Raw genomic sequence first — 26,171 nt, 5'->3', positions numbered from 1 at the left:
GATCAGCTACACTCTACAGTAATAACATAAATTAAAAATTGCCTCCAGAGCACACAGTCGCTGTGGCGGAAACCGGTCAGGAGCATCATTATCATCATTTATTTATTCAAATTAAATTGTACAAAACGGCGGATTTAATGCATTCTCTGCCAGTTGACCATTGGGTCAAAAAGAATCTGTGGTTAATGCAGGATTGTAGATATTGAGGCGAAATATGAAACATAAATTATTGTAAACAACAAAAAATGGTAATAATTACACTTAAACATGTCATAAAAAACCGGGCAAGTGCGAGTCGGACTCGCGCACGAAGGGTTCCGTACCATAATGCAAAAAAAAAACAACGAAAAAAAAATGCAAAAAAAAAAACGGTCACCCATCCAAGTACTGACCACGCCCGACGTTGCTTAACTTTGGTCAAAAATCACGTTTGTTGTATGGCCCCATTTAAATCTTTATTTTATTCTGTTTTTAGTATTTGTTGTTATAGCGGCAACAGAAATACATCATCTGTGAAAATTTCAACTGTCTAGCTATCACGGTTCGTGAGATGGGCATTTCCATTTAAAGTTGTACCATGACTCACTTGACGAGTTGAAAATAAAATTTGGATTATTTGGTACTTTTTTATGTGATTCTATGAGTAAATATATTCTAGTTTATGACACACAAAAGAGAATCGTCATATTTTTAGCATAAACCAGTTAAAATTAATATTTAATAGGATGAGGGAGGTTTTTTGCGGTCCGTTTGGTTACAAATGGTTTTTGAAATAGTCAGTAAAAGACATACTTGAAGCAAATGTTTTTATGTTTAAAGCATAATAATGTTAATAAACAACCTAAAAACAATCATAATTGTCCAATTTAGAACAAACATTTTTCATAAAAGGGTATTTTAGGTGGTTTGGTTACGAGGTGGCCCCAAATCGTACGATATTTTTAGGTATATTAAATAGTTATTGGCATTATTGCCATGTGACGAATAACAATAGTTAGAATTACCAAAACTACTTATTATTGTCAAAAAAATTAAATATTTTAGTTTATAAACTTTGAATAAACAATAATAAATACGTTTGAAATCAAGGGGACATTTCCAAATGGACACCCATGTAATTTAATGGACAAAGTAAAGACGAGATCACAAGAATCAAAAATTTACACAAATACTCAGTGAATAAAAAAAGGACTACAAAATATGTACCAAAATCAGTAGATAGAGTTTTAAACATTAGAAAGTCAATATTACTTAATAAAATATGACTTATTGATTGCACATGAATTAAATAAGTATAGACAAAGTTACGGTAAAAACTATACATATTCAATGTGCGTGCGACTTTACCGTGTCCGTTTGGTTACATTTTTCTAGTCCGGCTATATGTTACGCTTCAAATTGTAACCAAAAGGACGTAACGATTTGTCTGATCCTGAATTAAATCTATTCAAAATAATACAAAACTAACCGCAATGTTCAACTTATGTGCTTGATAAATAACTATATGAAACATGGTTTTATTTAATATTAACAGTGTTTTAGTAACTTAAGGTTCAAGCTGCATAAACAGGTGAACAAAACGGACAAAACATTGAGTAAAATTACCGGTCACACACCAGCACGCCTAGGAGGTTGCGAATTGACTGTTATAAATCAAATTTGACGTTTGAACAAGCTTTATCTATGGTCACAGGGTTTCCAGGATGATAAAAAACCTAAAATATAGGTAAAAAGTATTTCACTAAGTAGCGAAAACTGCGTAACCAACCTGGACTATGTCCGTTTCACCATTTCGCGGGGACAACGTTTTTATCGAAATTAAACCCTATTATTGATGTTTTTAAAGCTCTTTTTCATCAATAACACATTTTCCAACATTTAAACTATGCCCGGAATGCATTACTTGGTGTTGCCTTCATAGAAAAAATATGTGTAAAAGTCCATCAAAAATTGAAGTTGGTGAAGGGGACAGTACTACAGAGTGATTTTATCATATCTAAAAAACCTGATTTTAAGTAAGAAAAAAGTGATTTATTGTGCATTAAACTTAATAAATGATATGTCTATATAATATATTTCAATAAAAAACATCATTTGTCTAGTTAAAAAATTCGTCTTAAGAGTAAAACGCAAAAAATGTAAGGGGACATGCGAAAAACTCGAGGGTACAACTTTAAATGGAAATGCCCAGATACAGCCTGGTGACAGACAGACGGACGGACAGCGAAGTCTTAGTATTAGTAATAATAGGGTCCCGTTTTACCCTTTGGGTACGGAACCCTAAAAATAATATACAATACATACATACGTATACCTATTATTGAAGAATGCAGGGAAAAAGTAGATTTTTCGAGTAAGTTACTAAAACTGAAAAATGTTGCGCTCTCAGGTACAGAATCAAAGTATAGCGACCTCTGGTACCTTGAAATTAGTGTGTCGATTTTAAGTGTATTAATTCACACTATGTTATATCATTTAGTTCTTCTGTAGCACAGTAGCAGCTACTTCAGTAATAATTCAAGGAGGAGATGACAACATGATTCGTGACCATTATTGTAAAAGTGAAAGCAATTTGTATGATTCCAGGGTATGGAGTCAAAAACGGAGTAAAAACGACGGAGAAACGTGAAGAGTACGACTACGATATCCCAGAGATCTACGCGAGAATGGCGCCCGAGTCTCGCAGATAGATACCACGCCGAGAATCACACGAGAATTCTCAGGGAACCAGCCGAGAATTATCTAATGGGGAAAGGGAAAAGATAAACAAAAGCTTTTAATAACAATTTGTATTTAAGAGACAGATATTGATCACATGTATTTTTGTAAATAAAACATTTATTTTTAAATTAATTGGTTTCAATTGCATCAACAGAAAAGAGCGTTTAGATTTGTTTATTGGGCTGAAGTAAAGAAATGTAGGCCATAAACTATAATGTAATTGTAAAGTAAAAAATAGTCCATAAGTCATGACCTAAATATGATGATTTGATGAACATTTTACTATAGAAGAATTCACTAACTTCATATAACGCAATAAGAATATTGTAGCAAAGAAACAAAATCTCTTCTTTAACTTGGAAGACATATATTCAAAAGTTATAGACCCTTTTTCATAGAGCATGTATCCGTCATTTTTTTCTAACAAACTCAAATATGAATGTGACTGATAAGAACAAATATCATCCTTTAGGCAGAAAATATAGACTAAACTAAAAATACCTAGACTGTTTTAACCTTTGCGACGCCGTGTCAAACACAAAAGCTGTCACTCGGACGCCACGACACCGAAGTGTCGAAACTGAAATTGAACTTTATGCATATGCACGTAGGTCTATATTGTTCTGTGGTCTGTGACGGATTAATCCGTCTTTGGCGTTGGACGAGCGGTTCGGATATATCCGTCGTTGGCGTCGAAAAGTTTAAAGTTCATGTACACTGGCGTTCGAAAGTGCATGGAAATGTTTCAACCGTAATATAAAGGCATTACGGTCGACATCTATCCATGCACTTTTGAACGCTGTACGTAGTCTTCGGTTTACATGTATATAGAATTTGATATTCTCGCAAAAATTGTAAATTCTTCAACACTAAAATGTTTATAAATTTCACAACAGCCATATTCGAAAAAACTTTACGCGTACATTTCGTCGGGTGACAAGCAAAAGTCACTAACTAACACCATTGAAATTATTAGACAATAAACCGTGTTACAAGTGTAATAAAGTGCATTGTTACTTTAATTTTTTGATAGTACTTAGTGACTTTTGCTTGTCACCCGACGATTTGAAATTTGAGACTATTGTGTAGGACGTAGTGGACGTAGTGGTATAAATATAGAGAGACACGAGCAGATAATTATAACAAAAAATAAAAGACAAACGTCATAAATAATCTTCTACGCTTTTAAAAACAAATGTGCCTACTTTGAAAAAAATCTCGTATCTCAAAGGCAGTACCTAACTCTGTATGCATCCCATACATACCTACCACATTTTTCTTTTGACTGACAGAACAAGATAACAGCTTTTTTTTTCAAAGTAGTGCCAAAATGCTATTTGTAATAAGTAATCTTTAACACTGTCTACATGTTTAAACATATCAAATCCATTCAATTTTGACGAATGTTATTTACTGTATAAATGACAGGAAATTCAATTTTATAGACTATTTTATTTATATTTAATTTGGCATAGCATAACTAAATGGAATCACATTTACTTCTTAAAATCAGCAATGCTGGAATATTAAAACAAGATTTAGTTCACGTGGTCATTTGTACGTATTTTAAATAAGTAGGAGGCTAAAGTTCACAGTCAAATCACTCCACCTTATAAAACAAAGTCCACCGCCGCGTCTGTCTGTTTGTGTATATGTATGTTCGCGGTAAACTCAAAAACTACTGAACGGATTTTCATGCGGTTTTCACCTATCAATAGAGTCCTGAGGAAGGTTTAGGTTTAAAATTTGTTAAAGTTTTGTGTAACCCGCGCGAACCCTGGGCGGGTTATTGATATACCGGGTGTGGACCTGTAATACGAGCAAAAAATTTAACTGTAGGCTGTACTCCTTATACTGACCAACATTTGTTCAGCAACTTTTAAAAATAACTTGTGGTTTTGATTTCTAATACACTTTTAAGTTTATTCTAAGGCGCAATGTATTGCGATTTTGTTATGTTTTAAGGCATGACAAGCAACGTCAATCACAAATGATATGGCATGGCGATGGCCTCCATTGAAGATAATATTTAGTTTGTATGAAAAATAGGAAGTTTAACTACTTCATAATTTTTTAAAGTTGTTGAACAAAAGTGTCACCGTTTGAGGAGTACAATCTATGTTTTAATTATTTGCTCGTGTTACAGGGGCCACACCCGGTAAATGTCAAACCGTAAAAAACTTAAAAGTATACAGACATACAGTTGGATACAGTACTATTTACAAGATCAGGACGTGACGTAAAGTAATCGTCATTTTTTAAGTGCGATAAAGACGATAGAGTTAGACCAAGATAAGTCTGCAACGATTTTGATAGCACACGTGTGTTATATTAAACGTCAAACGAAAAAATGATATTTGCCAACACCTTACCCTATAAAATATAACACTTGCACTGCGTGTGTTATTAAAATCATTGCAGACTTGGTCTAACTCTACCATGGTTTGTTATTTTAGGTACCTATTCAATAGTACGTATACCAACAAAACCGTATGACTTCATTGACACAAAAATGTCTTCTTAAAAGTTATGATTTACTGAATCTATAATAGTTTTTAATCTATGCTATTTTTTTTATTGAATAAGCAAATTCAAGATGTTTTGTTTGCAAATATAAGTAGTACATACAGTGGCAAAAAAAAGAATATTAGGTTAATATTACTACAAGACTGAAAAATATTAGGTTAATAGTATGCCAAACCTTGAGACGATTTTGTATGCCGATGAGGCATTATTCAAATAAGCCACGTGGTTTTGTTTTATGTAGTAATTCTTGCGAGTACCTAAAATAATACATCGGCAATTAATAATCCAACAAACTATTATTGCTGTCCTATAATTGGATTACAATCCTGCCGCACCATAATGACACTTAAGTCAATGGTAAAGAGATCAATTTCCAAAACCTAATTCGTTATGACTCCTCGTTCTGTCCCTCCGTGTCGCTCTGCTCTCCGTTCTCTTCTCTTAGTCTATCTTCTTCTTCTTTCTGTTTCTGCTTTCTTAAAGTTTCTGATAGATATTTACACCTCTGCATACATTCCTCCTGAAAATAAGATAATACAAAATGAATTAATTTAAATTTTGTAAAAATCTTCGTCTGCAAAAAACTAGTATGTCCATATACCACATCTATAATAGATTCCGACCCCCATTAAAGGATGATTTTCGTAATAAAAAATTATCCTGAATAATCCTGATGTCCTTTCCTAAAACTCAAATAATCAGTTCATTCATCAATACCAAATAGAGTTAGACTAAGAAAAGTGCAGCGATTTTGATAGCCCACTCAGTGTGTTATTTTAAACGTCAAACTTCTATGAAATTATGACGTATAAATAACACTTGCACTGCGTGGGCTATCAAAATCGCTGCAGACTTTTCTTGGTCTGACTAACATGTTTCATCAAGCTAAGCAATGTTGAGGATGTGAACGTAGCATATTCAGATTCTTGCAACAGACATATAATGTATTAGTACGAATAGTAGACAGTACATTCGTTTCTATCGCATACGAAACAAGCGCAACCATATAACACGAACCCGAACTAAAGAATTAAAAAAACACAAGAAAATTGTAACTCTTTACACATCGTCCAACAGTGAGACACAAAAGAGATCCTAATAAAAGGTGACTTAAGGTCCATTTTCATAGACACAACAAATTTTAAATTACATAATATTTAGTCAGTTGGTGTGCAGTCACGCCGAACGCTTTAGATTCACTTTCATTTCTGTTTGTAAACTATTTCGTGGCCCAATTGATTGAGTAAAAAAAGGATGATCGATATTGTACAACGAGAGCATACAACACAAATTCGACCCACTTTTCGGTTGCAGATTGAGCTAAAATTTTGTAAACCTCGGTAAGTCAAACTGATCTGGTCATGGAGACTATTGGAACTTTGTATTGCAACCTCATTGATTTCAGCGTAAATATCGTCTTGTTAAGTGCTTATCTTCGTAAAAAGAAGACTATAGGAACTTTGTATTATATATATCTTTATTTAAAAAACATAGTCATACATTTAACATTAGGTTAAGAATATCTTATAAAGTACGTTTTTTCAATGACTTCTACCTGAACTAGGAAAATCCTGTATCTCAGGTAGAAAAATATTAATTACCAAAAGGAAAAACTTACGAGTGTGTATTTAGGTAGACATCAATTAGGGTATTAAAACAATGCAACCTCATTGATTTTATACTTGTTAGTATATCATCTGTTATTATTATGTTGTTTTTTTTTCGGATCAATATATATTTTTTATCGTCCCGCTGAGTGCTTATCGTCTTAAAGTTTTCACTTTTCAATAAGATAAGCACTTGAGACGAAATTGAAATGTCAGTTAGGTACATTGTGCGAAAACATTATCGAAAACCGGCTCCTAGTTTGTAAAAGTGTGACTGATTGCTATTTCTCGTCACGAACAATTTGATTTCAATACGTGACGTTATAACTTTGTTAATTATCCACGTTTATATTTTACTTCAATATAATAAAGATATGCATAATAATTTAGACTTTAAGTCACACACATAAGTCTCGAGTTTGAATAACTTAAAAAATGTTGTCTACGACTTATTGGTTTTATGGTAATAATACTAATAATAAACTGTCTGAACAAAATGATTGTATTCAAAATGAATGTACGTTTAATTAAACAGATGTTTTGTAATTAGACCATTGAAAACGTATGAAGCTGAAGATGTAAGGTTGGATATTTGGCAAAATAATATTTTTTTTCTTTAATGAACCTTATTACGTTGCACTAAAGTTTATAATTATTATAAAAAGAGTACCGGTATCGTCTTGGGTAGTCCCATTCGTTTTTCGTTAAGTTCTTAAATTAGTCCTATTCTGCTTTCGTCACCCATTCTACATTCGTCACAATCGTCGGTGGCTTTCAATGTCGAATGAGTGACGAAAGCAGAATAGGACTAATTTAAGAACTTGACGAAAAACGAATGAGACGACCCAAGACGATACCAGAGTACCGACCTTGGTCTTGCCAGGCACGGCGGCCGCGATCTTCTGCCAGCGATACCCTGAACCTTTAGGATGGTTTGCTAGAGCTGCCAACCCCTTCTGCTCAGATAATGAAAAAAAGGATAGAGTAGGTACCTTGGTCTTTGCTGGCGAGGTTGCGGAAGAGTACTTCGGCGTTCCTGGGACCTCGCCGTATAGCAGCGAGGCGGCAACAGAGGGGTTTTAGTGGGTAAACCTGGGGTCTCATTAGCCCACAACAGGGAGTCCCACATAACCATCCCGGCCCGTCCCCGCGCCGGGGTGGTATGCGTAAAGCATTTCCCCTCTTAAAAAAAAAAAAAAAAGGTACCTTGGTCTTGCCGGAAACAGCGGCCGCGATCTTCTGTCAGCGATACCCTGAACCTTTAGGATGCTTGGCTACATCTGCCAACCCCTTCTGCTCAGATAAAGAAAGAAGGATAGAGTAGACCTACCTTGGTCTTGCCAGGCACGGCGGCCGCGATCTTCTGCCAGCGGTCGCCCGAGTTTGTAGGATGCTTGGCCAGAGCTGCCAACCCCTTCTGCTCTGATAATGAAAGAAGGATAGAGTAGGTACCCTGGTCTTGCCGGGCACGGCGGCCGCGATCTTCTGCCAGCGATACCCTGAACCTTTAGGATGCTTGGCTAGATCTGCCAACCCCTTCTGCTCTGATAATGAAAGAAGGATAGAGTAGGTACCCTGGTCTTGCCGGGCACGGCGGCCGCGATCTTCTGCCAGCGATACCCTGAACCTTTAGGATGCTTGGCTAGATCTGCCAACCCCTTCTGCTCTGATAATGAAAGAAGGATAGAGTAGGTACCTTGGTCTTGCCAGGCACGGCGGCCGCGATCTTCTGCCCGCGATACCCTGAACCTTTAGGATGGTTTGCTAGAGCTGCCAACCCCTTCCGCTCAGAAGAAAGAAGGATAGAGTAGACCTACCTTGGTCTTGCCAGGCACGGCGGCCGCGATCTTCTGCCAGCGGTCGCCAGCGCCGCCTTTGGGATGCTTGGCCAGAGCTGCTTCCAACGCCTTCTGCTGTTGCTGCGACCAGTTCCCGCTGCTCACTTCTTCTGTTTTCCGAGTCTTCACCTACGGACAATAAACAACACTCTTAACTGTCCATCGGTGGACCTTATGCCTTTTGTAATAAGGTCCATCGATGGTCAGTTAACAGTGTGGGCGATGGAGCAGACTTAAATTGTTATACCTTGACTTACTATGTAAGCAAACTATTTTTACATGACGATTTTAGGTTTAGTAAATAATTAAACTTAAACAAGCGTCTTCTATTTGAATTTAGTACTCATTACATCGATTGCATTCAATATAGATCTGAAAGTAATGTAAAACCCGTACACTGTAGACTTACAATCAACAAAGGAAGTTGACGTTTAAAAAACTTTAAACGTCTTACCCGAAGATCTGTTAATAATACAAATGCTGTGCACGTTGCAAAAGGTCGGAAAAATTCTCACAAACTTCTGGAAGATTTCTAAAGAATGAAGTTCTCCGAAGCCTTACAAAGTGAAAGATTTTTTAGCCTCACAAAGTAAAATATTTAAGCCTTTCAAAAAGTAAAAGATTTAAGCCTTACAAAGTGAAAGATTTAAGCCTCACAAAGTGAAAGATTTAAGCCTCACAAAGTGAAAGATTTAAGCCTCACAAAGTGAAAGATTTAAGCCTCACAAAGTGAAAGATATAAGCCTTACAAAGTGAAAGATTCCAGTTCCAACGTCACATGATTTACCTTCTTGGGCACTTCGACCGGCAGCGGCTCGGGCTCCTGGCCCGGTATCTTGTAGCAGTTGTCCTTGAGCTTGGCCGCCATGTGCGTCACCTCGGGCACGGAGCGCCCCATGGCGTCCGCGATGCTCTCCCAGCGTGCCGCGGAGCCCCCGGGGTGCTTCTTTACTAATCTTATGAGCTCGGCGAGGTCGTCGTCCGTCCAGAGACCGCCGGTTATCACTGGCGCCTGGGAAAAAAAAGTATAAGGACCCCCTAAATTTTATTTTAGGGCCTAAAATATACTCGTGACAATTTTTGTTTGCTATTCCTGGTATCATTTCATCTGCTAATCAGATACATATCGCTACGAATACCAGCTGCGGAACACCTACCTCCAGGGGGAAAAGAAAAGTGGGCAGTATGGAAAGCTCTCAACATACTTAGGACGGGAGTTGGGCGGTCAAAAGATAATCTTCTGAGATAGGGAATTGGGCGACAAGGACAAGGCATCCTGCGAGGAGTCCCTCAGACAACAATACACATGAGATAGTGTTCTCTGTGCTCAACGACGTGCTCTGAGGAAGGTCTTCTGAGGGCTACACTCGGAGGGCTAGAAGCGGCAAAGCATTGGCAGACAAAAATTTAGTTTTAAGAAGTTTGATCCTTTTATACGAAAAGAAGATCTGCTAATCTAGTCAGCCGAAGTTTTTAATTCAGCTCCTAAGCTAAATACACACAAGTAAGTGCTGCTGTTTGTACCTATGCAAACAGCGACACTCTTAACTGTCTATCCGTGGACCTAATGCCTTTTGTAATAAGTTTTTGCAAAAATTTCATTTTTGGTACAAGCTTTTATCGCTGACTGTACTTTTCTTACGACAGACAACTAATACTCATCAAGACAATTCTAAAAACCCCTAACACAATTAGGTTGCGTTGTTTCATCACAGAGTACCTATGGCCACCTCCTGTCTCCATCATCAGATCTGCTCGATAGTACCATAATATTGCATTGTCATCCGATTTATACATGCATGCAAAATTTCAGCTCAATCGAACACCGGGAAGTGGATCTTTAACTTGCAAGATTTGATTACAGACAACGGTCAGGTGAAAGTAAATAAAAGCTTGTAAAAAGGGCGACTGATGGACAGTTAACAGTGTGGGCTATGGTACTAAACTACTAACCTTAACGGGTTCCGGCGCAGGGGTGTCATCCTCAGCCGCCACGGGGTCTAGAAGACACTCTCGTTCTGGAGGCACGAAGCCGCGCCGTTTGCGCGCGCCCTTAGCTTTGGCCTCCTCCATGGCGGCCGCGTCGCGCTCCGCTCTCGCTTTTTCTTCTTCTTCCCTGTTTAGCAAAGCCCAGATTTAAAAAACCGAGCAAGTGCGAGTCGGACTCGCGCACGAAGGATTCCGTACCATAATGCAAAAAAAGGCAAAAAAAAACGGTCACCCATCCAAGTACTGACCCCGCCCGACGTTGCTTAACTTCGGTCAAAAATCACGATTGTTGTATGGGAGCCCCACTTAAATCTTTACTTTATTCTGTTTTTAGTATTTGTTGTTATAGCGCCAACAGAAATACATCATCTGTGAAAATTTCAACTGTCTATCTATCACGGTTCGTGAGATACAGCCTGGTGACAGACAGACGGACGGACAGACGGACAGCAGTCTTAGTAATAGGGTCCCGTTTTACCCTTTGGGTACGGAACCCTAAAAATAGTACAAGGTCTGAAAAAAATTAAACATTTATAGGTAAAGCCCATGTTTCCAAATTTGTATTTATGGTGATTCTTTTGCTGAAAGTTCCCGGGAAATACACAAGCTTACCAATATATGAGGATATGAGAAAGAAAGGAGTGAGTGCTAAAGTGACGAAAGGCAGAAAAGAATGAAAGAGAAAAACATGTTGTGCCGACCCCACATAACATAAGAAGAAGACACATGCTTAACTATAGAGACAAACAAGTTTTCAATTTAGTAATTATACAATGCATTAACAAATTAAAAATGACCACTGGTTGAAAAGTCTCTATGCCTTACTTAATTCCGCTGGGTATTATTTTATCAAAACAGTACCAATACATTACAATTACATATTGCTAAATTGCTAAAAGATACACTTTTTAAGACGTTTTTCATTCGAACGCCTATGTAGAAATCGCAGATGAAATTGTAACATTTTCCCAACTGTTATTTTGTTGCTGATTTGTGTAATAAACTGTTACATAAAACTAGTTTTCATCATCTATAAAAAGTGAAAGGACAAATACAACCTTGATAAATATTTAAAGCGTTATTCATAAACTGGTTAAGTGTCCCACTGCTGGGCAAAGGCCTCCCCTCCCCTATTCATAAACACTTATCAAGTCTAACAATCCTTTAATAGCGAATTGTTTGTCCTTATCTGCCATTTCGACATATGTGTTTGTTAGAAAGGGACAATTTTTTACAAAGGTTTGCTAATAAAAGTATAATTAAGGGGCTTAATGCATACCTCTTCTTCTGCCTCCTACTCGTAGCTTCTTTCTCCCGTTCCTTCATCTGTCTTCTCAACACCATGATCCCTCGTGGTATACCAAGTATGCTCCACCATACCAGCCTCGGTATTTGGAAGGGCAGGGCGTCTTGTATCTTAAATGTAAGCTTGATAAATATTTAATCCTAACCCCTTCTTCTGCCTCCTAGCTTCTTCCTCCCGTTCCTTCATCTGTCTTCTCAACTCCATGATCCCTCGCGGTATACCCACTATGCTCCACCATATTGGCCTCGGTATTTGGAAGGGAAAGGCGTCTTGTATCTTAGATATAACCTTGATAAATATTTAATGCTTACCTTTTCTTCTGCCTCCTAGCTTCTTCCTCCCGTTCCTTCATCTGCCTTCTCAACTCCATGATCCCTCATGGTATACCCACTATGCTCCACTATACCAGCCTCAGTATTTGGAAGGGCAGGGTGTCCTGTATCTTAAATATAAGCTTGATAAATATTTAATGCTTACCTCTTCTTCTGCCTCCTACTCGTAGCTTCTTCCTCCCGTTCCTTCATCTGTCTTCTCAACTCCATGATCCCTCGCAGTATACCCACTATGCTCCACCATATTGGCCTCGGTATTTGGAAGGGAAAGGCGTCTTGTATCTTAGATATAACCTTGATAAATATTTAATGCTTACCTTTTCTTCTGCCTCCTAGCTTCTTCCTCCCGTTCCTTCATCTGCCTTCTCAACTCCATGATCCCTCATGGTATACCCACTATGCTCCACTATACCAGCCTCAGTATTTGGAAGGGCAGGGTGTCCTGTATCTTAAATATAAGCTTGATAAATATTTAATGCTTACCTCTTCTTCTGCCTCCTACTCGTAGCTTCTTCCTCCCGTTCCTTCATCTGTCTTCTCAACTCCATGATCCCTCGCAGTATACCCACTATGCTCCACCATACCAGCCTCGGTATTTCGAAGGGAAAGGCGTCTTGTATCTTAGATATAACCTTGATAAATATTTAATGCTTACCTCTTCTTCTGCCTCCTAGCTTCTTCCTCCCGTTCCTTCATCTGCCTTCTCAACTCATGATCCCTCGTGGTATACCAACTACGCTCCACCATACCAGCGTCAGTATTTGGAAGAGTAGGGAGTCTTGTATCTTAAATGTAAGCTTGACAAACATTTAATGCTTACCTCTTCTTCTGCCTCCTAGCTTCTTCCTCCCTTTCTTTCATCTGCCTTCTCAACTCCATGATCCCTCGTGGTATACTCACTATGCCACCATATCACCCTCGGTATTTGGAAGAGCAGGGAGTCTTGTATCAAATATAAGCTTAACAAATATTTAATCCTTACCTCTTCATCTGCCTCCTAGCTTCTTCCTCCCGCTCTTTCATCTGCCTTCTCAACTCCATGATCCCTCGTGGTATACCCACTATGCTCCACCAGATCAGCCTCGGTATTTGGAAGGGCAGGGTGTCCTTGATGCTGGGTTTGGGCAGCTGGTCCAGGATCTCGGCCAGGCCGGTGTCAAAACCGGATTTCTTTGAGTGCTTCTTGCCTCTGCTGTTTAGGATTTGCTCCTGGTGACAAAATGTTCAACCCTTGATACACAAAATTAATTACTTGGAATTCATCAAATTTAATATAAAAAAAAATTAAAATGAAAATAAAATGTTGTTTATCTCTGTGATTTACATCACAAAATGCATTTTATTGTGCAAATGAGTTTTTAGCAGCGCAATGTAGGTACAGGATCGCGCTGCTAAAACTCATTTGCACAACTAAAATGTACCTACATAAGTAATGTAATAATGGGTGTACTTTCGTTTCGGCCAAATACATTTCGCCAAATTTCACTTCCCAACAAACTTATCGCAATAGTTTCATTTCCCAAAGGAACCTTTAGCAAAGTTACACTTCGCATATAATTCAAATGGTCAAATTATCATTTGGCATGATTTTACTTTGTCAAATGTTATTAGGACAAAAACTTATTTAGCAAACGTTTTTTATTGTCTAATATTATATTCCAAAAAGATGTTTGGTCAAAATTGTCACTTCGCAAATTTGACAAATAGGCATCTCTATTTAAAGTACTTTTTGTTATGTTATAATAGGTACGTTAAATTCTACGTAATTTGGGTGGGTTGGGTTAGGTTTGAACTGCGATCCTCACAAAACGGAACCGCTATCAGAAAAGTGGGTTAGGTTAGGTTAGAACTGTCACCCTCACAGAATCGAAATGCTATTAGAAAAGTGGGTTAGGTTAGGTTAGAACTGCGGTGGGGTGCTACGGACAGGAAACCTCCCAGAGTGCCAGGTCCTTTCTCGTTCCTCTTGATCCGAGTGATCCGGGGGTAAGGGAAGGGTTCTTGGACGGTGCACCCCGGGGGCAACGGTAAGTAATCTCTTGGTTTCCAAGTTATTGCTTACCGTTGCTGCCAATGTCCTGTCGTGGGGGGGGGAGGGGTTCTCTCCACAGGTTCTCTGTCCAGCAGAGGTCCTTGTGGATGAGGCCGGGGGGGTGGGTAAACCTCGTTAGAGGGACCGTTTTCGGTCAAGTAGGTGGCGGTGGCCGGCAAGGCTGCTATGGGTTTGGCGGTCTTTTTGGGCTGTCCAGGCCAAATTTGGGTCTTACCTCTTTTGAGGACTTTTGTCGACTTATTGGTCTGGGGGGACTGGGTGGTCTTTGGGCCGTCCAAAATCTGTAGAGGGGGGTCGCTCCAGAAATGGTTGTGACGGGTGCGGCGCTGTGCCAAGCGCATTCGACATATAGTCGACGCCGGACCAACCGTTGCTCGTGTCGGGGTCGTAGTCATGTTTTGCGGCTTCGGACAAGCACCGGGGGTCTTGCCTTAATCGGCTGGGCTGCGAGGAAGAAAACCTCAATAAAAAATCACTCCTAATCCTAAGCGGCGGAGCACCGCGAGAGGATGCATGGCTGAAGTGGAGTCAGTCGCTAGTGCTTCCCCCGTTAGTGTACCGGCCGACACTCTAACGGGATACGCTAAGGCTTATCCAGGTGCAGGGGGCACCGCTTGGATGGACCACTTATATCCCCCATACTCGTGGGAACTGTATGGAATCGAAAAATCTAAAAATAAAATTTAAAAACGTAGGAGGGAAGCCCAAAATAAAGGGCTCAAAAGAGGAAAAGCGCAGCCGGAAATTTAAGGAGAGCGGCGCTGAAAAAATGGCGGAAAGCGTGGCAGATATGCTCGCAAGTGCTGACGAGAGTGAGCGGTCAGACTGCTCTATAAGAACGGTCAGGTCGAGGTCGAACTCGAACTCCTCTGCGGGGTCGAATAAGCGGCGATTTTGGGCCGATGATGACGCAAAAAGAGCCAGTAGAGAGGCAAGCGAGCCTCCCTTGGACGACAGGGAGGCATTGGGCTCCTCTGAGCCAGAAGGTCAAGAGGAAAAGATCAAGCGCTCAAGGGGACGTCCACCTACGACGGGCCAATACGTTGGCCTTGCAGCGGCAAAGAGAGCCCTCAACGAGGCCAAACGAGAGGCTCTCGAGATAGAGGCGGAGTTGGACATTGCAAGCCAGGCAAAAGTGGCAAGACGACTGCGGGACACGCGATTTTCCAAATCACCCTCAGTCTGTGAAGACGTGAATGAGAAGTCTGCGGTAGACCTCTCCAAATCGGTGGCGGACCACGTGAAGATTATCAAGAACGTGGCCTCAACATCAAAGAATCTAAAGGGAACCTATGTGCGGGCCCTTAAACAGGCTGCGGAAACTATCGCGAAAGCGTTTGACAGTTTAAGCGAGCGCACGATCTCAGACGAGACTCGCCAACTGCAGGCGGCGAATAGTCGCCTGCAAGAGGAGATGGCCAGCCTCCGCGGGGAACTGGCACAACTAAAGGCAGAAGTAGAGCGAGGGAAGCGGAGGGAGAGTCCTGCGCGGGAGATTCTGCCCTCCGGACCAGGCGAGGACGCAGACATGCCAGAATCGATGACGTTGGACACGCTGCCGGCCCCGAAGGGAAAGTCGTCGTCAGGCAAGAGCCAACCGACGATTGAACTGTCGCCCGCTCTCTTGGACGAGGAATTGAGGCGTGCAGTGGCTCTCCAGGTGGGAGCGATTATAAGCGCACGTTTGGACGGACTAGAGGCCGAGGGTCGTCTGCTGCCGGCTAAACAGCTGCGACCGGCATTGGCAGCAGACAATAAGAAGCAGGCTGCAGCATCCACAGCTTCTTCTGCGGCGAGAGCAACTGCTGGCACCAGTGGGAAAAAAGTGATTGATGCCACCAAAAAGCCACAGTCTGCTCCAGCTCCTGGAGCTACAAAAAAGGCCAACAAAAAGGCGGAAAAGAAGGGAGGTGGGACTTCGAACCAGTCAGCAAAGGACTTCCCCGCACCCCGCTCGCTGCCTCCTGCCCCCGCCTCCATGAAAGAGGGCTGGAATGTGGTTGCGAGCAAGGGAAACAAGCGGAAGACGGCTCAGCGCGTGGCCCCGTCGCAGCAAACAGAAAAAGCAAAAGCCGCAAAGCTGAAAGCTCCACGTTCTGCAGCCGTTGTGCTTACCCTACAACCAGAAGCTGCGGAGAAAGGCGTCACATACAAAGATGTCATTGCGGAGGCTAGAACCAAGGTCCAACTGACAGACATGGACATCTCTGGGGGACTGCGTTTCCGGCGAGCGGCTACCGGAGCGTGCATTCTTGAGGTCCCTGGAGCATCTAGCGGGGTGAAAGCCGACAAACTAGCTGAAGCGATCCAACAGCAGCTCGGCGCGGAGAAAGTACGGGTGTCTAGGCCAACTAAAACCGTTGACATTCGCGTCACTGGCTTGGACGAGTCGGTGTCCGCAGATGAGGTGGTCGAGGCGGTGACTCGAACGGGAGGTTGTACTGTAGACACGGTGAAGGCCGGAGAAATACGTCAGGGTTTCTCAGGGCTCGGTACAGTGTGGGTTCAATGTCCCATCGCAGCTGCAAAGAAGATAGTGGCTGGGGGTCGCCTACTGGTAGGATGGGTCTCTGCGCAAGTGAAGCTGCTACAGAAGAGGCCTTTACGATGCTTCCGGTGCTTTAGAAATGGGCATGTAAGGGCGCAATGTAAGGCGGAAACGGACCGGTCTGAAAGCTGTTTCCAGTGTGGCAAAGATGGTCACAAAGCGGCTCAATGCACTGCTGCACCATACTGTGCCGAGTGTGCGGCAGCAGGCAAGCCATCGGAGCACAGAATAAGCAGCAAGGCGTGCACTGCGCCCAGAGCTGCCGGGAATAGTAGGAAGAACAAAGCTGCTAATAGCCCCCAGGCCCCCTCGCAGCTGGTCAAGTCGCCCGCCATGGAACAGGTCGCGACGGAGGAGGTTCAAAATATGGCCGTCGGTTAAATGGCGACCATCGAATTCTTACAGGGGAACCTCAACCACGATGCCAAGGCCCAGGACCTCTTCCACCAGAGCATGGCACAGTGGTCGATCAACATTGCTATAGTAGCGGAGCCCTATAAAGTCCCCGACAGAATCGACTGGGCTGGGGATCTGGACGGAACCGTGGCCATAACTACGCGGAGCGCTGCCGGCTCGAATCCATTCAAGAGCGTTATAAAAGGTCACGGCTGCGTCGCAGCGGTCTGTGGGGATTTGGCGGTAGTCGGAGCATACTTCTCTCCAAACAAAACTCTGGCGGAATTTGAGAGCTTCCTTGTTGAGGTCGGTGTTCTTGTTGGTCGGCTGCATCCCACCCCGGTCATCGTGGCTGGCGATTTTAATGCAAAACATGCAGCGTGGGGATCCCCAGTGACGGATCCACGGGGACGTACTCTTTTGGAGTGGGCAATTGCCGCCAACCTGGCAGTCGCAAATAAAGGAACGTCAAACACGTGCGTGCGCCAACAGGGCGGCTCTATTGTAGACATAACGTTTACGAACGACGCCCTGGCACGCCGTGTTCAGGGATGGGAGGTCCTGGTGGATGTCGAGACCCTGTCAGATCACCGCTACATCCGGTTTGGTGTCTCTGCACTCCCTAGGCCCTCTCTCCCAAGACGGAATAACCCGGTCGAAAACTACCCACGCTGGGTACTCAAAAAACTCGACCGAGAAGCCCTAGAGTTGGCGGCCATGGTACAAACATGGACAACAGAACCTGAAGAGTTGGTTGATGTTGAGGCGGAAGCTGAATGGTTCCGCAACTGCATGACGGAGGTCTGCGACGCGGCCATGCCTCGAGTTAAGGCCTTCTCTCCCCGACGCTCCGTGTACTGGTGGTCTCCAGATCTTGCGCAGTTGCGCGAGGAGTGCGTGCTCACGAGGCGTCAGTACACGCGACAACGGAGTCGACAGCACAGAGACGAAGAAACAGAAGTGGCCCTGTACACAAAATATAAGGAGGCAAAAGTGGCACTAAAAGCCGCCATCGCCCAAGCCATAGACCGGTCACGAGAGGAGTTTCTGGAGACTCTGAATAGGGATCCATGGGGAAGGCCGTACAAGCTTGTTAGGCAGAAGCTGCGGCCTTGGGCCCCCCCGCTGACGCAGAGTCTCCAACCTCAGCTGCTGGACGACGTCGTTGTGGCTCTATTTCCGCACAGGCCTCGGCAACGTCCTCCTCCTATGGCTCCACCTAGGGCAGCTGAGAGGCAGCGGCAAGGAGAAATGCAGACGCCCCCTGTCACCGAGGGAGAGCTGGGAGCAGCGGTTCTTAGACTACGGGCCAAAAACACAGCACCTGGGTTGGACGGAATTCCAGGTCGAGCCTGGGCCTTAGCTATGGAGGTCCTTGAGCCAAAGCTACGTCGATTTTTCAGCGCATGTCTCGAGCAGGGTCGCTTTCCTGACTCCTGGAAAATTGGGCGGTTGGTACTCCTGAGGAAAGAAGGTCGTCCTGCGGATTCACCGGCGGCCTACCGGCCCATCGTGTTGCTTGATGAGGTGGGCAAGCTCTTTGAGCGGATTATTGCGAACCGCCTTATCAGGCACTTAATGACGGAAGGGCCGGACCTGGCTGATTGCCAGTACGGATTCCGCAGGGGTCGCTCAACAGTTCATGCGATCTTGCGGGTAAAGAAACTGGCGGAGGATGCAGTGTCCCAGGGTGAGGTCGTCTTGGCAGTGTCATTAGACATTGCCAACGCCTTTAACACCCTCCCCTGGGATTGCATATATGAGGCGCTGTTATACCACCAAGTGCCCCACCATCTTAGCCGAATAGTGAAGGCCTACCTGCTGCGGCGGTTCGTGGCCTTCCCCGGGCAGCATGAGTGGGGGCGTCGGGAAATGGTGTGCGGTGTTCCACAGGGGTCAGTGTTGGGGCCACTCCTGTGGAACATCGGATATGATTGGGTGTTACGGGGAGCACTTTTGCGCGGGGTCAACCTGGTGTGTTACGCCGACGACACACTCGTGACGGCGCGGGGGGCCTCATTCAGAGAAGCCGCTATTCTGGCCACGGCGGCCGTAGCCCATACAGTAGGCAAAATAAGACGGCTTGGTCTAGAGGTCGCCTTGAACAAATCGGAGGCTATCTGCTTCCACGGGCCCAGGAGGGTGCCCCCGGCCGGGGCTAATATAATCGTGGGAGGCGTGCAGATTGCCATCAAGCCTACCATGCGGTATTTGGGCATCATCCTAGACAGCCGATGGTCCTTTCAGGCCCACTTCGAGCGGCTGACTCCGAGGCTGCTGGGTGCGGCTGGTGCGCTCGGGCGCCTGCTCCCGAATATAGGGGGCCCGAAAAGTTCATGCCGGCGTCTGTACTCGGGAGTCGTACGCTCGATGGCCCTGTACGGAGCCCCAGTCTGGGCTGGCGGCCTCAGTGGCAAGAACGTCACCCAAATGCGCCAAGCGCAACGGGTGATGGCGATAAGATCCATACGGGGCTACGGGACAATTTCCGGTGAAGCTGCATGCGTGCTGGCTGGATCCCTGCCATGGGACTTGGACGCGAGAGCCCTTGCGTCAGTTTTCTTTTGGCGCGAGGAGGCGCGGGCCCGGGATTTCTGGCCAGCACCGCGCGAGATCGAGGCAAAACGAGAAGAGCTCTCTCGCGAGGCAATTGATGAGTGGGTGAACCGGCTCGAGCGACCAAGCGCGGGAGTCCGGACAATTGCGGCGATCCGACCGGTCATGTCTCAGTGGCTAGAACGACCGCACGGCGCTCTCACCTTCCGGCTCGTGCAGATTCTCTCGGGGCACGGCTGCTTTGGGAGATATCTGCACAAAATTGCCGGCAGAGAGCCAACAGAGGAGTGCCACGAATGCGGCGCAGCAATCGACACCGCACAACACACACTGGAGGAGTGCCCAGTGTGGGGGCCGGAGCGAGACGACCTGATTGCAAAAGTGGGGCCGGACCTGTCGCTGCCGGCCGTGGTCAAGGCCATGGTAGATAGCGAAGGTTCTTGGCAAGCGATTAAGACCTTCTGCGAAGACGTTCTCCAGCAGAAGGAAATGGCGGAACGCGCCAGAGAGTCCGACCCAATGGCTGACCAACGGCGCCGCAAGCGTGCTCGACGCAGACGGGTCGCACATGACCGCCGCCTGCCTCCGTAGGTTGACCGCAGGATGACAGGCACGGGGACGCCTGTCATCCGTCAAACACGCGGTCCCTGAGAGGGCGACCGTAGACCTAGATACGGTCCACACAAAGTCGAGGCCATCAAGGGCCTCCGGAGGCGATGGTCTGCCAACACGGACCAGAGCTGGTGGGCTGTAGAAGTTAAGCGCGAGCGTTCCTACAGCCCACCGTCACAGCTCAATGACGGCAGACGGGGGGGTTGTTTAGTGGGTAGACTTGGGTCTCATCAGCCCAAGGAGTCCCACATAACCACTCGGGTCCGTTCCCGCACCCGAGTGGTATGCGTAAATGCATTTTTCCCCTCCTCAAAAAAAAAAAAAAGGTTAGAACTGCGGTCCTTACAGAAACGAAATTCTATGTACTAAAAAAAGGTCATCGAAGTGGATTAATTAATTTAATAGAATAACGAGATGTAAAAAAATTGCATGACATTTTAAACTAAAATGTGGTTTGAATATTGGTGGTTATTTACTATTTTTGGGTTACAATGATTACTTTGGTGTTATTTGCTTTAATAGAATAGCAAGATGTAACAAATTTGGTTGTCATTTTACATTAAAATGGAGTTTTAATTTTAGTGATCATTTAACTACTACATATTTTTGGCAGTAAGAATGTTTTTTTTTGACGTTACATTTTACTATGTATATGTAATGATCAGTTAAATACTAGACAAATAAAATTATGCAGTCTCCACTTTATTGGTATGTAAATTGTATGCCATGCAATATTTTGGGACATGTAAGTTATGCTTAATGATACATTTGACTAAATAATATTTGGTAAAATGAAACTTGTCCAATTAATTATTTGCTAAACAATAACTTGCCAAAAAAGACTATTGCTAACTGAAAATTTGCGATAAGTTGTTTTGCCAAACATTTTTTTGGGAAATGATAATTTGGGAAACATAGTTTGGGATGTGATACTTTGGGAAACGATTTTGGCCCATTCGTTAGTAAACCGTAATAATGACTATGTATTATATTTGTGCAGTGCAGCAGAAGCAGTGGTGGCCGAGTGGATATGACGTCTGACTTTCAATCCGGAGGTCGCGGGTTCAAATCCTGGCTCGTACCAATGAGTTTTTCGGAACTTATGTACGAAATATCATTTGATATTTACCACTAGCTTTTCGGTGAAGGAAAACATCGTGAGGAAACCTACATACATCTGCGAAGAAATTCAAAGGTGTCTGTGAAGTCCCCAATCCGCATTGGGCTAGCGTGGGGACTATAGCCCAAGCCCTCTCGCGCATGAGAGGAGGCCTGTGCTCAGCAGTGGGACGTATATAGGCTGAAATGATGATGATTATATTTGTAACATTATTATACTTGTAGTCATTAATAAAATGAAACAAAATTTTCCAAAAGAGCCGATATCTAAGGTAATAAAGGATGATATGCTTATTACTGAACCTATGAAAATAGCCAATGCATTTAATGATTATTTTGTCGATCAAATACAGTGTAGTAGCCAAAGCACAGATTATCAGAACATAAATATTAATTGTCCCCAATCCGTATATGTTAGACTAACGACTCCACATAGCGTAATGAAAATTATATCTTCACTGAAGAATACGAATAGTGTAGGTTACGATGAAATTTGCACCAAAGTAGTTAAACATGTATCACATATTATTGCATATCCATTAAGTCACATATTAAATATAAGTATTTCTCAAGGAATCTATCCTGATAAACTTAAGATAACAATTGTAAAGCCCCTCCACAAAAAGGGCGATAAAAAGAACCTAGCGAACTATAGACCTATTGCCCTTGCCACAGTCTTCTCTAAAATCTTTGAGAAAGTTATTTATGAAGCAATATACGGTTTTCTAGAAAAACATAACCTGTTTGCATCAGAGCAAAAAGGCTTCCGCAAGCAAAAAACCATTAATATGGCCATATTTCATTTATTACATCCCATTGTAGTAAAAATGGATGAAGGAGAGCAAGTATGTGCTATATATATGGACATGACGAAGGCATTCGACTACGTCGATCATTCAATCCTACTCAAGAAGCTCAGTGCCTATGGCATTCGTGGCAATGTATTGAATCTCATGAAATCGTACTTAAGTGGTAGAGAGCAGTACACTGAACTGTCACAGATATGTCTTAAATCACAAAGACAGGTCTGTTACAGGTCCGATAAACGAAATTTAGTGTATGGAGTGCCGCAGGGAAGCGTGCTAGGTCCGCTTTTATTCTTGCTGTATATTAATGACCTTCCTCGACACATTAAGTACCCAATGGTACTCTACGCCGACGACAGCACAGTAGTAATTGATTGCAAAGATGATATAGACTATGAATATGAAATTAATTACACTTTACATACTATAATTGAATGGCTCAAGAACAATAATTTAACAATAAATCTAAATAAAACAAAAATAATGCATTTTTATCAAAGAAAAGTAATGAGACCCATTGATTGCAATTATGAAGGAACAGTTATAGAATCAGTAAGCAACACAAGTTTTTTAGGAGTCCAGATTGACAATCATTTAAATTGGACAGCTCATACTGAGACCGTTTGTAAAAAATTAAATAAATATGCTTTCGCTTTGTACAAGCTTTCCAAGCAAGTCAGTACAGAGGCTGTGATGATGGCTTATCACAGTTTCGTTGGCTCTACCTTACGCTATGGAATCATTTATTGGGGTAACTCAGTTAACAGGGAAGCCGTCTTTATGGCACAGAAGAAATGCGTGAAAGCGATTCGAGGGCTTCACCTAACAGATAGCTGTATGCCACATTTTAAAGAACTGAAAATTCTTACTTTGCCGTGCCTCTACATTTTTGAGATTGCGATGTACATCAAAACAAACCCGACACTATTCAGGACGGTCTCTGAGGTATTTGCTAGAGATTCCAGGTATCCTCAGAATCTCTTTCCTGTTTCCGCAAAAACTGCCCTAATGCGCAAAAGTGTGTTCTGCTTAGCTAGTAAGATTTATAACAAATTGCCTGTCCCATTCAGAATGTTACCCATAAATCAGTTTAAGCACAAACTACTGACATTTTTAATTGATAATTGTTTTTACACTATTTCTGAATTTTTGCTGTATAATATTAATGCTTCTGATTTGATATGACTTTTATATTAATAATAACTAGGTATATATATATATATAGATATGTAAATTAATTTCGCATGTTAGTATGTAAGAAAATAATTCAAGTTTTTGTACGCCTTCAGGCAGGGTATAGTGCTACAAATATTTATTTACCGCCACTGTAATCAGTTTGACATATACTCACAAATAAAAACACTTTGACTTTGACTTTGACTTTGACTTTAACAACAAACAACAACAACATGGACATGGACAAGAAGAGCAACTAACAGAGAGGAATGGAAGGTCTTAAATACGCGATAAAGTCCCGTTGTGTAGTTTCATAAGTTGTGTAAAAGTCTGACAACCCTGTGTCCCTGTGGGGTGTCGGCATTTACGTAAACATCAAAGGCGTCGGTCCACTGTTACTTTTTACTCTGTGGTACAAGCTACTGATGACTTACCGCAGTGAATCTTTTCTCAGCATAAGCCGCCCAGCCAACAGCATACTGCCCAAAGGTGATGATGACGAACAGGATAAATGAGCCCTCGGCCAGACCCATCTTACGGACGTGGCGGTAATAGTATATTGCTGAACGCCAGTTTGGCAAACCATTCTTGAGGACCTCGTTGTACCTGAAAAAAGTTAGTTTCAGGCACAGAATCCAAGTTGTGAATTAAGTAAGGGTGGTGACGCGTTCATTTATGTTCATATTCATTTATGTTCATCTATATTTATTTATTATATTTTTTTATTTGACGACCGGTCTGGCCTAGTGGGTAGTGACCCTGCCTGTGATGCCAATGGTCCTGGGTTCGAATCCCAGAAAGGGCATTTATTTGTAGGATGATACAGATATTTGTTCCTGAGTCATGGGTATTTTCTATGTATTTAAGTAATATAGCGTTTTCTGAGTACCCACAACACAAGTCTTCTTGAGCTTACTGTGGGAGTTAGTCAATCTGTGTAAGAATGTCCTATAATATTTATTTATTTATATTCATTTGTGTTTATTTATGTTCAGTTATACTCAGTTATGTTCATGTTATTCGTGTCCATTTTCTCAAACATAGGGGCTGTGATGGCAAAATCTTACTTTTTTTTCACCTAGCCCCTATCCGCCAACCGTCCGATAAGGAACTCCATTCCAATAATAACATGAATGTGTGTTTTGGGTTTACACTAATACTAGCGCCCCGGCTAAACAGGGCATGGGTTAAACAAAAAACCTTAACAAATTATACACCTAAACCTTCCTCAAGAATCACTCTACTGATAAATGAAAACCGCATGAAAATCCGTTCAGTTGTTTTCGAGTCTATCGCGAACATACAAACACACAAACAGACAGATGTGGAAGGGGACTTTGTTTTATAAGGAATAGTGATAATAAGATAGTCCTAAACTACAAAAACTAACTACTCTGTCTCTTGCAACAATAATTTAAAATTTTTGTGCATAACAACTACTGCCATACATACTTTTCTCTCTTTCCAGGGTCCTTGAGTATGTTGTGTACGGACACCAGGTTCCTGAACTGGACATCTGCGTCCGGGGCATCATTCTTGTCTGGGTGTAGTTTGAGAGTCAGCTTCTTGAACGCTGACTTGATTTCTGATGGTGTAGCTTCCTGCAGCAAGTTTAAAGATTCAATTCCATTTCGATTACTCTTTTTGCACATGATGAAAATTTTGTACACAATTAATGGACTAAAGTCAAGGTAAAATAAATAAAAATTATACAGATATTCTTAAACAAATTGACTAGGCCCCACTGTAAGCTCAAGAAGGCTTGTTTTGTGGGTACTCAGACAACAATATATACATAGAAAACAACCACGACTCCGGAACAAATATCTGTGTGTCATCACAAAAATAAATGCCCTTACAAGGATTCGAAACCAAGACCATTACCTTCATAGGCAGAGTCACTACCCCTTAGGCCGGTCGTCATATAGATTGTTTTAGTAAAAAAACAGCAACAGGCATACGGTAGTAACTTAGTAGTATAGTAATCTAATTATGAAAAAATTGATGATAAGGATCTCATATAGTTACAAAAATTTTTTCAGCTGAGTGTGGCCTTATAAACACAACATTGATAAGGTTTACGCCGACAACATTACCTGTGTAACTCCGAGCAACTCGTAGAAATTCTGATTCACTTCTTCGACCACGTCGAACACTTCCAAATCGCCATCGTCCCAGGCCGCGGCGCCCAGAGCCAGCGACAATAACAGAAACGCACACAGCCGCATCACGCGCGAATATAATTAACAAGGAATTAATTTATAAAATTTGCATTATTTTAGAAGTTTGTTAAAAAATTGACATCTCGCCAGCCCAGCTGTGCTGGCTCTTGGCTGAAGTGATATGGAAGTGATGATGACTTGAGAAGTGTTGCCTGTTATGCGTGATACTGACAACAAATAAAAAAAGCATAAAAAAACTTATTATTTATTTTCTGAAGTACATGAAGTAAACAATATTACTTTAGGCTTAGATCTCATCATAAAATAACAAATGACTCAAAAAGAAGTAAGAAAAGCTGTTGTTTTAAATTTATTAAATTATTAATCACTAAAAATACTTTGGTTATTTTTTGTTGGGGTATCC

General features: G+C 42.4%; 2 protein-coding genes across 2 annotated transcripts in view; one reads left to right on the top strand and one right to left on the bottom strand.

Moving 5' to 3' along the window:
- The window catches only part of LOC134665529 (hemocytin), a 94,893-nt gene extending 92,044 nt beyond the window's left edge, over positions 1 to 2,849 (top strand). The window contains exon 83 of the mRNA XM_063522504.1: positions 2,587 to 2,849. Within this exon, the coding sequence (XP_063378574.1) occupies positions 2,587 to 2,690 (104 nt within the window). The 3' untranslated portion in view covers positions 2,691 to 2,849. The remainder of the gene's footprint in view (positions 1 to 2,586) is intronic.
- LOC134665457 (dnaJ homolog subfamily C member 1) lies at positions 2,775 to 25,909 on the bottom strand. The gene is made up of 8 exons (XM_063522432.1): positions 25,682 to 25,909; positions 25,038 to 25,186; positions 24,020 to 24,191; positions 13,302 to 13,528; positions 10,646 to 10,808; positions 9,480 to 9,704; positions 8,672 to 8,821; positions 2,775 to 5,767 (listed from the first exon to the last, which is right to left on the bottom strand). Exons 1-8 carry the CDS (start codon positions 25,811 to 25,813, stop codon positions 5,636 to 5,638), a joined length of 1,350 nt encoding a protein of 449 aa, XP_063378502.1. The 5' UTR covers positions 25,814 to 25,909; the 3' UTR covers positions 2,775 to 5,635.
- Between the last annotated feature and the right edge of the window lie 262 nt (positions 25,910 to 26,171).

Source organism: Cydia fagiglandana, chromosome 6 (assembly GCF_963556715.1).
Source record: "Cydia fagiglandana chromosome 6, ilCydFagi1.1, whole genome shotgun sequence".
Lineage (NCBI taxonomy): Eukaryota > Metazoa > Arthropoda > Insecta > Lepidoptera > Tortricidae > Cydia > Cydia fagiglandana.
The sequence above is the reverse complement of the archived record's forward strand: the minus strand, read 5'-3'. Positions and strand labels throughout refer to the sequence as shown.

Coding starts and splice junctions, on each gene's coding strand:
- LOC134665457 (XM_063522432.1), bottom strand. CDS start 25,813: ATGCGGCTGTGTGCGTTTCTGTTATTGTCGCTGGCTCTGGGCGCCGCG. Junction 9,705..10,645: donor CTGCGCCGGAACCCGTTAAG/GTTAGTAGTTTA, acceptor TTTTTTTCCCAG/GCGCCAGTGATAACCGGCGG. Junction 8,822..9,479: donor CGGTCGAAGTGCCCAAGAAG/GTAAATCATGTG, acceptor TATTGTCCGTAG/GTGAAGACTCGGAAAACAGA.